This window comes from Ricinus communis, chromosome 2 (assembly GCF_019578655.1).
Source record: "Ricinus communis isolate WT05 ecotype wild-type chromosome 2, ASM1957865v1, whole genome shotgun sequence".
Classification (NCBI taxonomy): Eukaryota; Viridiplantae; Streptophyta; class Magnoliopsida; order Malpighiales; family Euphorbiaceae; genus Ricinus; species Ricinus communis.
This window is the reverse complement of record NC_063257.1, coordinates 20,039,979-20,057,147: the sequence shown is the minus strand read 5'-3', so window position 1 is coordinate 20,057,147 and position 17,169 is coordinate 20,039,979. Positions and strand designations below refer to the sequence as shown.

At 36.8% G+C, this 17,169-nt stretch overlaps 1 protein-coding gene and 1 non-coding gene across 2 annotated transcripts; one reads left to right on the top strand and one right to left on the bottom strand.

Annotated features, from left to right (window-relative positions):
* Window positions 1-8,254: 8,254 nt before the first annotated feature.
* Window positions 8,255-9,304, bottom strand: LOC125369290. The gene is made up of 2 exons (XM_048371306.1): window positions 9,221-9,304; window positions 8,255-9,067 (listed from the first exon to the last, which is right to left on the bottom strand). The coding sequence occupies exons 1-2, from the start codon at window positions 9,302-9,304 to the stop codon at window positions 8,255-8,257; spliced, it is 897 nt and encodes a 298-aa protein (XP_048227263.1).
* Window positions 9,305-9,489: 185 nt separating this feature from the next.
* LOC112534479 lies at window positions 9,490-9,596 on the top strand. Its single transcript, XR_003078766.1, has one exon. It is a non-coding gene; the product is annotated as a small nucleolar RNA R71 (small nucleolar RNA).
* The last annotated feature ends 7,573 nt before the right edge of the window (window positions 9,597-17,169 follow it).

The window sequence follows — 17,169 nt, the reverse complement described above, 5'->3', positions numbered from 1 at the left end:
CTTCAAGTTGTATTTGAATTTGGACTTCAATTAACCCAGTATTTCTCGGTTATGACAACTCGACCTATAATGTCCGGTAATCACTTATAAATCACTAATTTTCACTAATTTAAATTATGCACAACTATTTTCATTAATTATTTATTCATCAATAAAACTAAATTTATACATACTGCTTGCTAAATAGAATAATTTATTCAATAACAAAAAGAGTACAAAAAATATTAAAATAATATAAAACATTAAATAATTTTATGCATACTACTTGCTAATTGTCGTACGCGTCTTCTAGCAAAAGAATTAGTTGTATATACTAAATAATTTGAAATAAATAAGAACTAAATAGAAGAAAATAAAATTTACCTAATAAACTAAATTAACAAAAATATTAAAAAAGTAAACAAACCTAAAAACTATAACAACAGAAATTTTAAAAAAATAGAACTAAACCTAAAAAATTACATTAACAGAAAATTTTTAGTAAAGGAAAAAGTAAATTAAAAAGTATAAAATATATTAATAGAAATTAATAATAATATTAAAACAACAAAATACAAATTTAGTAAACAAGAATTTAAAAAAATCAAATTAAAAATCTAAAAGAGTAAAAAAAACTAAATAACTAAAACAACTAAACATAATATAAATTAAAATAAATAAAAAATAAAATAACATAAATAAAAAATTCCTAAAGATAATCGCTAAATAACTAACATAAAATAATATCAATTATTCAAAAGTAAATATATATCTAAAAAATTTAACATAATTTAGAAAAAGATACAGATATAATGTAGCGGTGGTAGTGATGACGAGGAGGACAGTGGTGGCAGCAATGGAGGAGGATAGTGGGTCTAAAAACCCAAGAAAGAAATAATATGATATAATAAATAATAAAAATATTTACTGCTATAGGACAGAATCGGCAACAGCGAAAAAAATGTTATGAGAGAGAGGGAGGGAGGGAAGGAAGACAAAAAAGAGAGTAAGAGAAAAGAAAGAAAGAAGAGAAAAGAGGAGGAGGCAAGTTGCATATTATGTCTAAAATTTACCAATTGAATAGTGCTCGTCAGTAAAATTTAGATATAAAAAAATGCACATTTTCATTTTAAAATTTAGTGACAGTATTTCTTTTACTCATACAGTGTCATATGCGAAAATGACAACGTATTTGTTTGCTCTATTTAGCAACGGATAGAAGTCATCACTAACGTCGTACTACAGTGATGGCACATACTACATAGCTAAAGACCACTCTTAGCAACAGTAAATGCAAGTCTTAGGTGCCAAAAGCTCACGCCATGTTCCCACAGAAACTTAGAGACGAGACTGGTAACGACATCGCTAAATGGCTTATAGTTCGTCGGTAAATTTCAACGGGTACATTGTTCCTATATCATTGTAGCTTTCATTGAGCTCAAATCCATTGGTAACCCATCGTTATCCTGCCGCCATTTAGCGATGGCTTCTGTCTATTGCTAAATGATAGGCTATTTGTGTAGCTAAAATCTAAGGCAGTGAACCTATCGATGCGGACTAGCATAAATGGTGAGTATCAAGGTCGTATTCTCGGGAAAGGGTGATCCTAGACTTACTGCAGCGTCTTATGTTATCTAACCTAAACAAAATCGATGAAGTATTACGCTGTGATTAAATATGTACAAACAATTAATTAAGTGTCAAATACTTTGAAAGGATTTAGGAAAACTCTCGAAGGAAAAAGTAAACCCTAGGGGACCTAAGCTAATTGGATTTTAGTGAAAGAAATTATATTGATTATCAATTGCAATTACCCGTGGATGAATTCTTAACTAAATTCGGTCTCCCTCTCGAAATAATCGAATTCCTAAACCTAATAACCTAAAGTTGGAACCTCTTCCTAACGATTGATTATTCGATTAGCATTAAGGTTTAACCCGCCTCTATTAAGCTTTGTTAATTATTCATCCGGCTAGTCAATTACCCTTATCTCTAAGTGATTACTAACCAGTTCTTGCTATTCAAATTTTCAATTACTAAATGAATTTCTCAATTTTATGAAGCAATCTGAATACCACAACTCACAACATCTCATGAATAAAGTGATTTCTCATTAATAATGAAAGCAAGAAAAGACAAGCATTGATAATTAAAATCTCACAAACATTAAAATCAATCCAATAACTTAGGAACCCCAAAGGGTTTGACAAATTTAGTTACTCATACTAATAAGCAACACAAAGTAAAGAATAGGTTCAGAAAAGTAAATTAAAGGCATGTACACACTTCTTCTTCAAGTTGGATGAGAAACCCTAAAATCCTAATTCAGAATAGTAAACAATAATTTGCCTCTTGAATGCTCCCAAATCTTGTCTTGATCTTCAATTTGATGTTAAAACAACTGTAATCCTTCCTTCAATAGATGAAATGATCTTCTAAGGTCGAGTATTGAAGTCTGGAAGAAGATGGTCTAAGCTTGTATAATGGAAATCAAGTTAGAAAATCAAACCCTAAGTCAGCAAATTGTTTTTGCCTATATAATCCCTTCAAGATTTGTCAGGTCACGCCTGGCCGACAAGACGGCTGAGTCCAGTCCGGCTGACCTCCATATTCTGCAAATCGCGATTTCTTCCAAGCCTTGCCCTAACCGGTGCTGAGCCACCACGGGCTGTGGTGGAGGTCATGGTGGCTTCGGAAACCGTGCCAAAATGGCACTCTTGAAGGGTAACTATTTGATGGTTCAGCACGGCCAGAGTCTAGGCCGTGCTCAACCTTGGAATGCTAGTCCTTGCTCAATTTGATGGATTCTGCTCCGTAATTGTGCGTATTTCCCTCGATTATTGATAATGTCCTTCGATAATGACTTGAAATGTGAAAGGAACCAAAAGACAGGTGATTCTAGCATAAAACGAGATAACTATGCAAAAAGATGTAAACAATTGGGCATGTGAATATGTATAATATGATGCATATCAAATCACCCCACACTTAAGCTTTTGCTTGTCCTCAAGCAATCAATAACTCAATACATGCATAAGCAATAATCACCCCTCAGAATCCATGCTAAAGTTCACAACTCAACCTTATTCAACATATAAAGAATGAAACTCAAGTAAGTAACAAGTTATACACCGTTAAGGAAGAACTATAATAATATCATCTCGAAGCACAACTTATATAACAATTCAGCATTAAAGACTAAGAACCATTGCCTCACAGGAATCTTAAATCACTCACAGTGTTTACAGGTAATTAAGAAAATTCCCTCAATGCAGCTGCACAAAACCTGTTTACCATAAGCTTGCTCATAAATCTCATCTTCGCTATCGCGAATAATTGAATACCAAAATCAAAGGGTCTTTTCAAGGGTTGAAATGTAGCTGAGGTAAAGGTAAGAATATTTGGATAGAAGTGTAAAGTATACTGAAAAATCATGCACTTATTTGAAATGAATGCTTCAGGAACTGAGTGCTAAAACAATAAAAATATTCACTAAGCCTTATTTGAAGTAAAGGACGCTCACAAGAGTTTAATTCAAAAGAGCTAAGAGCTAAGAAGTAAGTCATAAATTTCTTTTCTTTCTTTTTCTCTTCTTTTCTTTTTTTTGATATGTATTATGTATATATATATATTATAGCAGCTTATATATGGGCTGCTATGGTTATTGACATAAACCATAAGAATAGTTATCCAATTTGGATTGAAGGGAGCATCAAAGAATGACTAAAAAGACTAAGTGAATTAAGAACACCGTTAGGTACTATGATCCCATAGATGAAGAAACATAACACATAATTACGCAATATACAGGGTGAAAGGAAAGACAGATGTATAGAATGGTGTATGTGTAGTGATTAGGTGTAAATTATGAAGAAAAGGTTAAGGCTCAAACTGGCTGACTAATGGAAACAGAGGGTAGGCTTTTGGCCAGATGTGGTGAAATCCTAAGTTGCCCAAATCATCTAATGGTATTCAAAAATTCATGTAACTGCAACAAGCATTACAAAGCAAGTTCTAGAAACGAAAGTAAGTACAGCGCACACTCAAACAAGAAAAGTCATGAGCCTAATGCGCAATGGATGCTCAATTTTGGTTCAAAAACTCACTTTTGAAGTGGCTAAAATTTGCAATTGGTTCCTAGACTTATCAATTGAATCATCACATAAATTGAATACGAGATTGACATAATCAAAGTTCACAGTCAAAGGTTGTAAATTCACAAGGAACTCAAGTAACACCAATTTAACCCGGCCAAATTGACAAATTGAATACAGCGGAATTACTTTCAAGAACAAAAGATAGAGAGGGACAATCAAGTACTAGTGTGTGAATTAGGTCATTAATTACGAAAAAATAAACTGAACTTGAATGTCATGAAAACCCTAGGTCTTAACATCCTAAGAATGGTCCATTATCATTGCCTTTAAACAATTAAGGGATACGTACCCCACACTTGAGTATAACACTCTCCACAGTGCTAGAAAAATTAAAACTGGGTATAGCACATAACTAGCACATCATAATCATTGAAGATCGTACTAAATGTACATATCAAGATGGTAAAGCAAAGTGTTCTACTAAAGTAAATTAACATGAAAGGAAATAACATAAAATTGAAAATGCAAAAAAAAAAAAGAAAATAAAGTAAAATAAAATAAAGAAGGAAAATAAAAAGGAAAAAGAAAAAAGAAAAAATAGCACAAATTTTTGTTTCATTGCTGGTTGTCTGCCAAAGGCGCATCCTCATTGGCCGGATCTGCTGGAGGATGAGGAGTAGGGGAAGTCACTGAAGGAGGGGGCGGTGGTGGTGGCACAGGGTCCGTGAAGCTAGATCAAACTCCATATCATCGATGAATCGCTGATTTTGTGCTCCGGTCTCCACCATCTCTTTAACCTGCTCCGCCATTAGGTCTATCTGGGTGGCCTACCTCTCTAACCCATGTATAAGCTATTGGAGCATATCGTTTAAACCTTGAAACTATGCCCTAATCTCCTCTTGAAATCGCCCAAACGCCTTTCTCTGTTGCGCAAACTCAATGTAGTAATGCTGCTGTAAATCGTAGACTCGATCTAGTCGGTCAGCCAAAGCACTAATCTGAGCACTCGATGCCCCTGCAGAATAAGAGGATGAGGCTCCAGTTGTAGGCATAAACACTCTGGCTGGGTTAGGAATCCTAACATCCGAAATCCCAGCCGTCGGGTCTTGGGATGCTTTAGCTACTACCTCTCTAGCCTCCCTGACTATTTGGTTTACGAGCCTGTACTCTATGCCATGTGGGTGTCGAGTAGCCGTGATCATCTACATGTTGATTATCTATTTGATCCCTAGTGGTGTCATGTCACCAATCTGTGAAAGCTTTGATAGACAGTTGTCCAATACATCCAGTCTCTTGGCTAACCTAGTTACATACGGGCCAAAACAGCAATGCATCTTCTTTTAGGCATCTACTATAAATGAACAGATTTGTCGAGCTAACAAATATCCCAAGTCAAGCTTCTTGCAATGTTGCATAGCCTAGAGGATGAAGCCATCGGTCTGTGTTACCGCTCCAAAACTATCTCCCCTGCCTGTAATCGTGTAAGCTAATAAAGTATGGAGATAGCGGAGATGATCCGCAAGGCTAGACGCTTTAGACTTGCTAGGGTAGTACGATTTCGGCTTGAGTACTAATGAATCCCACATGGAGTTGTACGAGATTGGGTTGATCTAGAAACATCCTTGATACTCCTCACCCGAGGTCTTTTGCTCAGTCCATAATCCCAAATGCATACCGAATTATGGAACTGACATTGAGAATCTCCCTTCCCCCAAGTCTAAAGTAAACTGCATCAGGCTGATGCCAGTTTGTGATTTATTGCTACAGAAATAAGGTGCTGAGGAATTCAATCGTAAGCTCGCGGTAGGTTGGCTCAATGATGTCGAAGAATCGTGTGTATGGCAGAGTTTCGAACAGAGCACGCACATCCTCAGCCAATCCCACTCTTTCTAGGGATACAAAGTCAATGCAACATCCAGCCATCACTTGCTTCCATCTCATGACTTGAAACCAACTCTCGTTATCTGCATTAGGAAATGTCCATAATGAATGATGACCAGGTGCAGGTAGATTCGTAGCTGGTGCTCTTCGGACTCGGACTAGTTGTTGTTGCGGTGGAGGTGCTGGTGCTGGTGAAGGTGAAGTGGAGGAAGATGTTCCTTCGCCACGCGGGCGCTTGCTGGTCGCGGCGCGTTGCAGTTGCTTTCGACGTGATTGATCACGGTCCCTCATATTACCTAATGCAATGAATCATTAGCATTCGAACAAGAAATCAATTTAATCATAAATTATACCAAAAATTAAACAGCATAACGGCTATAATTCGACTAATAGAAAACTTTAGTCTTAACACTAAGACTAAAGCCTCATTCTCCTGCATAAAACTAATTCACAATTACATTCCAGCCTACTTTATCATGCACCAAATAAAGCAAATTTATGCTAACAATTGTTCATAATAAATGCCATAAATAAACTTTATTGCTGCCAAACCCTACACTTATCATTTCATTAGTCTAATTCATATAAAACATAGCAACTAGTATTAATTAAATCTAGTCAAGGTCAAATTGAAGCAGTGTAACAAATTAAAATTACCCAAGCATATCAAAATGTCCTAAATAAAATAAATGCATAAGATAATAACCAAATTTAATCAAATAAAAGCAAAAGGCAAATAGACTTACTTGAAGTTGCTAATACAGGTAAGAAAAATCAAAGACAAGGAAGAAAACAGCACCTTGGAGCTTAGAGAGGGAAAGGTAGGAAAATTTTGTAAAGGCCTCCTTTTATAGTCACGAGGGTCAGCACGGGCGAGGGCAAGGCCGTGCTAGTCAGCAAGGCCAAGACTCGGCCTGTGCTAAACCCTGAAGCTTCATTATGGTGCCCATCCATCACGGGTGAGGGCACGGCCGTGGTCAGCACAGCCTGGTGTTGCTACCCGTGGTGCCTTCGGAAGCCGTGGTGATGGCTGAATTTACCTTGTGCTTTACATGCATCTCCATCACGGGCTCGGGCACAGGCATGGTCACCGGCATGGCCTGGTGATGCAGCCTGTGCTAGCCTCAGAAGCCGTGGTGGACGGCTGAATTCCCAAATTCTACATGTGCATCCTCATCACGGGCTTGACTGGTCATGTCGATCAAGATGGCACCGTCATGTGCCCGGTGATGGCTAAACCATGGTGAACGGGTTAAGTTCGGGCTTTCCTTTGCCATCTCGAGTCACCGAACTCCCTACCTGCATTTTACATATATGCGCACACATTTAGGCTGTAAATCACATAAACTAAATCAAACGGGGAAGTCCGTCTTCACTAGTTACCAAAAATCCGACTTAAATTAGTCAAAACCTAGATTCATACAACTATGTTTAATTATTAAGTAAGTGTTCTAACTACCATCAAGCATACAAATGACTGACAAAATAAAAATGTTAATAAAAACATAAAATTAAAATTTTGGGGTGCCTCCCAAAAAGCACTTCTTTTTGGTCGAGTCGCTTAGTTGGACTCTACAGCAGCATCCTTGCCCCGTTGGCAAATTGAGAAGGTGGGCGCATTGTAATCTAGGGCCTACGGCATATAACCGCAAGGAGGCGGTCCAATGTGTGCAGTAGATGGCCAAGGAGGTGCTCTCCATACCGAGTTGGGATGCCCAGTCATCCACTCCAAATCCTGTCTATGTGACCTGCCATAAGCAAACTTGCAGCTACCCTTCTCGGGTGTATCATAGCACGAAGTTTCAAATTGATACAAGTTGTTTTCTTTAAAAGAGTGACACACATCAACAGGCAAAGAAGCATGCAGAGCATCATCAATTAGTATATCCTATGATGGCTTATCACATGCAAAACCAATCCCGTCAATAGCACAAACGGCGTGAACATGGTCGGTGGGTGAACTTTCAAATGGGAGTAAACTGAAAGTAACATAGTCATCCCCTACATTAAGCTCTAGTTTTCCCTCAAATACGTCTATTTTAGCTCTAACCGTGGCAAGGAAAGGTCTTCCTAAAATCAAAGGCACACCATGCTCATTATCCATATCCATAACCAAAAAGTCCATAGGAAATATGAATTTGTCTACCTCGACTAGCACATTCTCTACAATCCCCCTACGAAGCTTAATAGAGTGATCAGCTAATTGAATGCACGTCCTAGTGTGTTTTGCTTCCTCTAAAGCTAGCTTATTGAACATACTCGTGGGCATTACATTTATGCTAGCGCCTAAAAATCAACTAATGCATCATCAATCCACAAGTTACCCAAAGTGCAAGGAATAGTAAAACTCCTTGGGTCGTGACGTTTCTCTGAAACACTGCTGAGCACTCCTCATTGAGCTTAACATATGCTACCTCCTCCAGCTTGCTTTTGTTGCTAAGTATGTCTTTTAAGAATTTGGAATACTTTGGCATTTTCTTCAATGCATCAAAGAAAGGCAAGTTAATATGCAGTTGTCTAAAAATATGCAAAAGCTTACTGAACGGCTCTTGTGCTTTTACTTGCTTCAGTCTAGCAGGATAAGGAATCTTGGGTTGATACTCCCTGGCTGGGATTGGTTTCACCTTTCGCCTTTTAGGTTCCTTAACCTTACTGCTCGCCTCGATCTGCACATTGATAGTGGAATCATAAAAAACAGGCTCAGAAGGAGCTGAAACTAACTTACCTGAATGCAAAGTGATGGCATTCACGTGCTCCCTCAGGTTAGACTCAGTAGTGCTGGGGAGCGCTCCTTGTTGCCTTTCAGAAAACATCTTAGAAATCTGCCCAATATGATTTTCCAAGTTCTGAATGGATGCTTGATGATTTCTAAGAGCACTATCGGTCTGCTGGAACCTTGTCTCAATCGACGTGACAAACTTCATCATCAGCTCCTCTAAGTTAGATTTCTTCTCGGCTGGTGGAGGAAGCTCTGATGGTCCAAGCTTGTCACTGTGGTGGCCGATGCGGCTTCCAAAGCCTGGTGGACCCTGGGCATTATTATTGCACCAACTAAAATTGGGGTGATTTCTCCACCTAGGATTGTATATGCTGCTATAAGGGTTATTCTGCTATCCGGGTGCATTCCGCATGTAATTAACCTATTCATGATCAGCGAAAATAATAGATGAAGTAGAGGGACTAGCAAACATACTTCCCGTATTACAGTTTGCACCGTAGTGCGGGTCACCTCAAAACTCGCAGCTTATTTGGGCTGCTTGAACCGGCATCTGAAGCTGGTCTAATTTCTTGGTCAGAAGCTCCACTTGAGCTACCAAGGCTACTGTGGAGTCTAACTGGTTGACCATTCCCTATTTGACCGGCTGACTCCTAGAGGATTGCCATTGGTAGTTGTTCATGGCCATCTCCTCTATCAGGTTTTTGCGCTTGCTCTGGCGTCTTGCTGTTCAAAGCTCCACCTACTATAGCGTCCACCATTTGCCTAGTAGCAAGGTTCAAAACCGTTGTAAAAGGTCTGAACCTACATCTATATTGGTAGTGGTGTGGACAACATCTCAATAAGTCCTTGTACCTCTCCCAGGCATCATACATGCTCTTATCGTCCATATGCACAAAAGAAGAAATATAATTTCTTTATTTAGCAATTTTAGCTGGAGGAAAGTACTCGTAAAGAAAATTTTCAGCCAAGGATTTTCAGGTTGTAATAGTGTTCAATGGAAGGGACTGCAGCCATCTCTTTGCTTATCCCTTAAAGAAAATGGAAATAATCTCAGCCGGATGGCATCATCGGTAGTTCCATTTATCTTAAACGCGTCACATATCTCCAAAAAGTTGGCTATATGGGCATTGGGATCCTTGCTTGGCAGCCCTCAAAACTGTACACTTTGATGTACCATCTAGATCATATTTAGCTTTATTTCGAAGTTGTTAGCTGCCACCGCTGGTCTGAGTATACTCGTTTGTGTCCCATCCAATGATGGTCTAGCGAATTCATACATCGCTCTGTTGACGTCCGCCGCGGCATTTCCGTTGTGATTCTCCATCCCTTCTGGTCTATCAACAGGTACCTCAACCTCAATCTCCTCCTCTTCTGATTGCAAACGCTTCCTTAAAAGTCAGAGGGATCGTTTTGGATCAGACAGAGGATCTAAAAGATCAGAGTTAGAGCTCTTGGTCATAAACTACCTAAGAATGGAATGCAGCAACCAAAGAACAAAAGTAGTTAAAACAATAAAAGAAAAAAATAAAGCAAAATAAAGATAGAAAAATAAATATGGCTAAATTAACAAAAACACAAATTCACTCTAGTTCACATAAAAAGTTCCCCAACAACAGCGCCAAAAACTTGATAGGCTATTTATGTAGCTAAAATCTAAGGCAGTGAACCTATCAATGCAGACTAGCACAAATGGTGAGTATTAAGGTCGTATTCTCGGGAAAGGGTGACCCTAGACCTACTGCAGCGTCTTATGTTATCTAACCCAGACAAAATTGATGAAGTATTACGCTATGATTAAATATGAACAAACAATTAATTAAGTGTCAAATAATCTAAAAGGATTTAGGAAAACTCTCAAAGGAAAAAGCAAACCCTAGGGGACCTAAGCTAATTAGATTTTAGTGAAGATAGAAATTATATTGATTATCAATTGCAATTACCCATGGATGAATTCTTAACTGAATTCGGTCTCCCTCTCGAAATAACCAAATTCCTAAACCTAATAACTTAAAGTTGGAATCTCTTCCTAACGATTGATTATTCGATTAGCATTAAGGTTTGACCCGCCTCTATTAAGCTTTTTAATTCTTAATCCAGCTAGTCTATTACCCTTATTTCTAAGTGATTATTAACTAGTTCTTGCTATTCAAATTTCCAATTACTAAATGAATTTCTCAATTTCATGAAGCAATCTGAATACCACAACTCATAACGTCTCATGAATAAAGTGATTTCTCATTAATAATGAAAGCAAGAAAAGACAAGCATTGATAATCAAAATGTCATAAACATTAAAATCAATCCAATAACTTAGGAACCCCAATGGGTTTGACAAATTTAGTTACTCATACTAATAAGCAACACAAAGTAAAGAATAGATTCAAAAAAGTAAATTAAAGGCATCTACACCCTTCTTCAAGTTGGATGAGAAACCCTAAATTCCCAATTCAGAATAGTAAACCCTAATTTGCCTCTTGAATGGTCCCAAATCTTATCTTGATGTTCAATTTGATATTAAAACAGTTGTAATCCTTTATTCAATAGATGAAATGATCTTCTAAGGTCGAGTATTGAAGTTTGGAAGAAGATGGTCTAAGCTTGTATAATGGATATCAAGTCAGAAAATCGAACCCTAATTCAGCAAATCGTTTTTGCCTTTATAATCCCTTTAGCACAGTCGTGGTAAGCCCATGCTGATCAACACGGGCAGAGTCCAGGCCGTGCTGGACCTCCGCATTCCGCAAATCACGATTTCTTCCAAGCCGTGCCCTAGCTGGTGCTGAACGACCATGAACCGTGGTGGCTTCGAAAATCGTGCCAAAATGGCACTCTTGAAGGGCAACTATTTGATGGTTCAGCATGGCCGGAGTCTAGGCTGTGCTCAACCTTGGAACGCTAGTCCTTGCTCAATTTGATGGATTCTGGTCCGTAATTGCGCGTATTTGCCTCAATAATGACCTGAAACGTGAAAGGAACCAAAAGACAGGTGATTCTAGTATAAAACGAGATACCTATGCACAAAAATGTTAACAACTGGGCATGTAAATATGTATAATATGATGCATATCACTAAACATAATTTTTCTTGTAGTAAATCAAAGGAAGTGATGTGTCTAATTCAGTACTCGCAAGTGCACGAACCGTTCCTATAGTAAGGGGTAAGTTCACCACGAGGTCATCTCTCAAGAAACTATGAGGCCACTTATTATAAAGACTAATTATCAACACAAATCAATAAAAGTAAATCTAAACACTCTAAATCAGTATGTTGAGAGAGTAATGTTCATAAAGTAAAGTAACTAAATAATAATTAATGCAATGTAAATGCAAATGCTTATGATCTTAAACTATATGTTAAAGATAGTATTTAGTCTAGCTATGTACTTAGTAATTTCCTTATTCTACTTTAAGTCTAGATCTAATGAATGAGATGGTGATGTGCCTTTTCCTTAAGTCACTTAAGCTAATGATGGAACCTAGGTTTCTTATACCAACATATATTAAAGTAAAGATGATGTTTTTAATATTTTTAACCTAAAGATTTTCATAACAAATATTACTAAATTAATATGATGGTCAACCAATAATAATAGATGAAACTAATACATATATGAAGGTAAAGAAATCATTCATTAAATAAATAAATAACAAGATTCATACAAAAGTTAAAAGGCTAAACTAAACACTTATAAAAACTAGCCTAACATATTTAACCCAATGATCATGGTATTAAATAGAAAGATATAAAAAAAGATTGAAAATTGAAGCTACCTCTGGATCTATAATTTCTTGAAGTAGGAAGATGATTGATCCTTACTCTCCACTTCTTGAAAAGCTCCTTAAATCTTAGAAAGAGTAATGAAAACTAAACTAAAGTGTTCATGAAGAACTATAGAGAATTATAGAGAGAATAATGGTGGGCAAGTATAGAGAGCAGATAGGAGAAAACTCTCCTCCTCGAATTAGGTTTTGCAGAGATATATATAGAGAAGAGTCCTCTTCTAAATAAGTCTCCTTAGAGATGTATACCTAATATAAGTCTATCCAATAGATAAGACTTTAAGTATCTTTATTTCCACCAAATATTATCCCACAAATAACTCTTAATATAAATCTTAATAATTGTACAAGATTACTAAAGTGTCCCTTGGGCCTTATAATTAGCAGTCTATGCGTCTTAAACTTGGGCCTTGACATGAATATATCCAAATAAGCTTCTTTTTCAGTATTTAGCTCCACATTTTCCTCTTTTGGCTAATGCTACTTGAGAATAGACAATTAATCTTAAGTGAGGTAAAAACACATATTTTCACCATATTATATATAGAAATACATCATTAAAGCTCTAAAATACCCTTAAATATCTATATATAATTTGGAGATCAAATACCCACACACTTAAACCTTTACTTGTCCTTAAGTAAATAGCAACTGAGAATTAACTTTTGCAAAAATCATGAAGAACATCCATACTCAGCTTAAAGATATTATTCAAAAGAATCTCACTGATGCAAGGATCATGTCAACTCAAGAACACTTGAATCATAATAGTTTTCTTTAAAATTGTAAACTCAATCATTATTAATTAAAAGACTCAAGCATCCAATCCTTCATACTTGTTTCACAATAAATAGTCTAACTCATCTTCAAAGGATACAACTAGGATGCATAATCCAAATTATCATAATCCTATTTAAGAGGCAAAATTTTTATTCATAAACAAGAGATCAATAGGCATTTATCACTTACTTTTGAGGCTCTTATACTTTCTTTTCTTTTTCTTTACACTCTTTAGATTTTAATTTTTTGATACTTAGGGCATTTCTTTTTTTCATGAGATGTTATGTCTTTTTATGGGTGATGAATGCACCTGGTTACTCAACAAAACATATATCAAGATGCTTTGCATACTCATAATCTTAATTGCCTTTTTACGTGAAAACTGACATTGGTCATGAAGATCCCCAGTTACTAAGCAACTATAATTAGCGGAGTAGAACATATTACTTAAAGCTGTAACTTACCTATATCATATCTCACAAACTTAGGCAAGCCAATTTAGTAACAAGGAAATAGTCTAAATCATACACTTCTAATTATATCCAACTCAAATCTGCCAAACTATTCATCACATCCACATGCTAAGAATAGATACTTGATCATTTAACTGCAAATAACTCATGAGTTCACATTATATATGTTAAAAACTAACTCAAGAGTTCAAGAATTCTTAACATAATAGCATTCTTTCATCAACTCTTATATAGAATAATAAGAAAAAGCTAAGTGGAAAAATTTAAAATTTAACGAAAGATTAATCAAAGTCGCTAATTCTCATGGCATATGATGTGTAATTGAAGTAATATTCTATTTCCCTACCCTACACTTAAATTTGACATTGTCCTCAATGTCATTGCATATATAAAAATAAAGAACAAAAGGAGAAGAAAAAGATAGAATACTCCCCTGGAATTTTGCAATGCATAGTAAGCCATGAACTTGAATTCCAATCTCCACCATCCAAATTTTTTTTCAGCGGCCTGTGGAATTTTCAGCGCCCCGCAGACTGCATCGTCAAGCTGCTACCACATCTTGCCTTTTGTGCATGGCGGCTCTTCCGCGAGTCGTGGTTAGGGCTGCTGCAGCTGTCTTCTTCGCGGCCTTGTCCGCTCTATAGGGCCTGCGACTCGCGGCTAAGGCTATCGCACCTGCCTCCCTCCCGAAGAGTCCCACGACCTACGGCTGGCCTTGCTACTAGCTGCTGCTGCTTGACTGTTGCGGGCCCGTATCATCTCTGTCGTGCCTCTACTACAGCCCCATGTAAAAATTCGCTACCGCGACGTGGATCGCTCAAAAATAATTCTTTTTTAAAGGGGGTTTAATTACTTCACATGGAAAAATATTAACTTGTCGGAATCAAATAAGGTAGGAATGCTTAATTTTCCTTCATACGCCTACAAGGTAAACATAAAATACTAAGATTTAAAAGTAAAAAAAATAAAAAAGAATAACTTAAATGCATAAAAATAAAAATACAAGTACTAAGTTTATTGTCTACAGCTAGACATTCCTGATTGTGCTCACGGTGGGCATTCATCTGCGTACTCCACCTTTTGGTCATAAGCCATTCCTTTCAAGTATGGCTTCATACTTTTAATGCGAACATCTAAAGTGTCACGAAAGCTCTTGTCGATTAAGAATGTAATATCATCATATAATTGTTCATAAATGAGAAAATCTAAATACTTATATGAACACTTAGGAGATAAAGTTAGAGAATCAAACACTTTAAATTCCACAGTTTCTCCTAAAACTGTCATGGTAATTTTTTCATCATGCACATCAATCACAGTTCTAGTAGTTGCCATGAAAGGTCTACTAAGGAGTATAATTTGCTCTTTATCCCTTGCTGGTGTGTTTTCCATGTCAAGTACTACAAGATCAACAAGAATTATTAACTTACCTAATTGTACTAGCAAGTCTTCCACTATATCTCTAGGATATTTTATTGATTTATCTACAAGTTGTAGAGACGTAATGGTAGGCTTCAACTCTCCCAAGCCAAGTTATTCATACATCAAATACGGTATCAAGTTGATATTTGCTCCCAAATCTAACATGGCTTTTGTAACCTTTTTGTCACTTATTGTGATATCAATGGTGAAGCTACCAGGATCCTTCATCTTCAGGGGCAACTGATGTTGAAGCATTACATTTGCTACTTGTACTTTTTTGTTGTTCGTATATCACCTTTTGTTGGTGTTCAACTCTTTAAAAAACTTTGCATAAGCTGGTTTATTCTTGACAACATCCAACAAAGGTAAATTAGTATTAAATTTAAAGAGCATCTCAATAATTTCAAATTTTTTTTTATCCTTTTTGCTCTCTTTAGGTTGGTTTAGAAAAGGAATAGGTGGTCTATAAGTGATAAGCTCTTTGTGTAGCTACAATCTAAGGTAGTGAACCTATCGATGCAGACTAGCACTAACGGTGAGTATCAAGGTTGCATTCTCGGGTAAGGGTGATCCTAGAACTACTTCAGCGTCTTATGATATCTAACCCTAACAAAATCAATGAAGTTGCTACTCTATGATTAAATGTAAACAAGTGGTTAACTAAGTGTCAGACAAACTGAAAGGATTTAGTGAAACAATCAAAGGAAAAAGCAAACCCCAGGGGACCTAAGCTAGTTGGATTTTAGTGAAGATTGATATTATATTGATTACCAATTGCAATTACCCATGGACGAATTCTTAACTGAATTCGGTTTTCCTCTTGAGATAACCGAATTCCTAAGCCTAAGAACCTCAATTTGGAATCTCTTCCTAACAATCGATTATTAAATTAGCATTAAGCTTTAACCCGCCTCTATTAAGCTTTGTTAATTCTTAATCCAGCTAGTCAATTACTCTTATTTCTAAGTGATCATTAACCAGTTCTTGCTATTCAAATTTCCAATTACTAAATGAATTTCTCAATTACATAAAGCAATCTAAATACCACAACTCACGACGTCTCATGAATAATGTGATTTCTCATTAATAATAAAAGCAAGAAGAGACAAGCATTGATAATCAAAGTCTCATAAGCATTAAAAATAATCCAACAACATAGGAACCCTAATGGGTTTAATAAATTTAGTTACTCATACTAATAAGCAACACAAAGTAAAGAACAAATTCAGAAAAGTAAATTGAAGGCATGTACACCCTTCGTCTTCAAGTTGGATGAAAAACCCTAAATTCCCAATTCCGAATGATGAACCCTAAATTTCCTCTTGAATTCCCCAAATCTCCTCTTAATCTTCAATTTGATGTTAAAACCAATGTAATCCTTCCTTTAATAGATAAAATGGTCTCCTAAAGTCGAGTATTGAAGTCTGGAAAAAGATGGCTTATGCATGTATGTGTGAAATCAAGTCAGAAAATCGACCCCTAACTCAATAAATCACATTTGCTTATATAAATCTCTCAGCACGGCCATGGTCAAGCCCATGCTAATCAGCACAGGCGGAGTCCAGGCCATGCTGGACCTTCGCGTCCCGCAACTTAAGGCTTCTTCCTGGCCATGCCCTCGCCGGTGCTGAGCCACCACGGGCCGTGGTGGAGGTTATGGTGGCTTCGGAAACCATGCCAAGATGGCACTCTTGAGGGTCAAGTGTTGATGGTTCAAAACGGCTAGAGTCCAGGCCGTGCTCAACCTTGGAATGCTAGTCCTTGCTCAATTTTGATGGATTATGGTCCGTAATTGCACGTATTTCCCTCGATTACTAATAATGTCCATCGATAATGACCTGAAACATGAAAGGAACTAAAACATAGGTGATTCTGGCATAAAACAAGATAACTATGCATAAAAATGTAAACAATTGGGCATATAAACATGTATAAAATGATGCACATCAAATCACTACACACTTAAGCTTTTGCTTGTCCTCAAGCAATCAATAACTCAATACATGCACAAGCAACAATCACCCCTCAAAATCCATGC

Excerpts from the sequence above, each read along its gene's own strand:
- LOC125369290 (XM_048371306.1), bottom strand. The coding sequence starts at position 9,304 with ATGGTCAACCAGTTAGACTCCACAGTAGCCTTGGTAGCTCAAGTGGAG. Across the intron at positions 9,068-9,220 it reads TAGACCAGCTTCAGATGCCG|CAGAATAACCCTTATAGCAG; the intron begins GTTCAAGCAGCC and ends GCACCCGGATAG.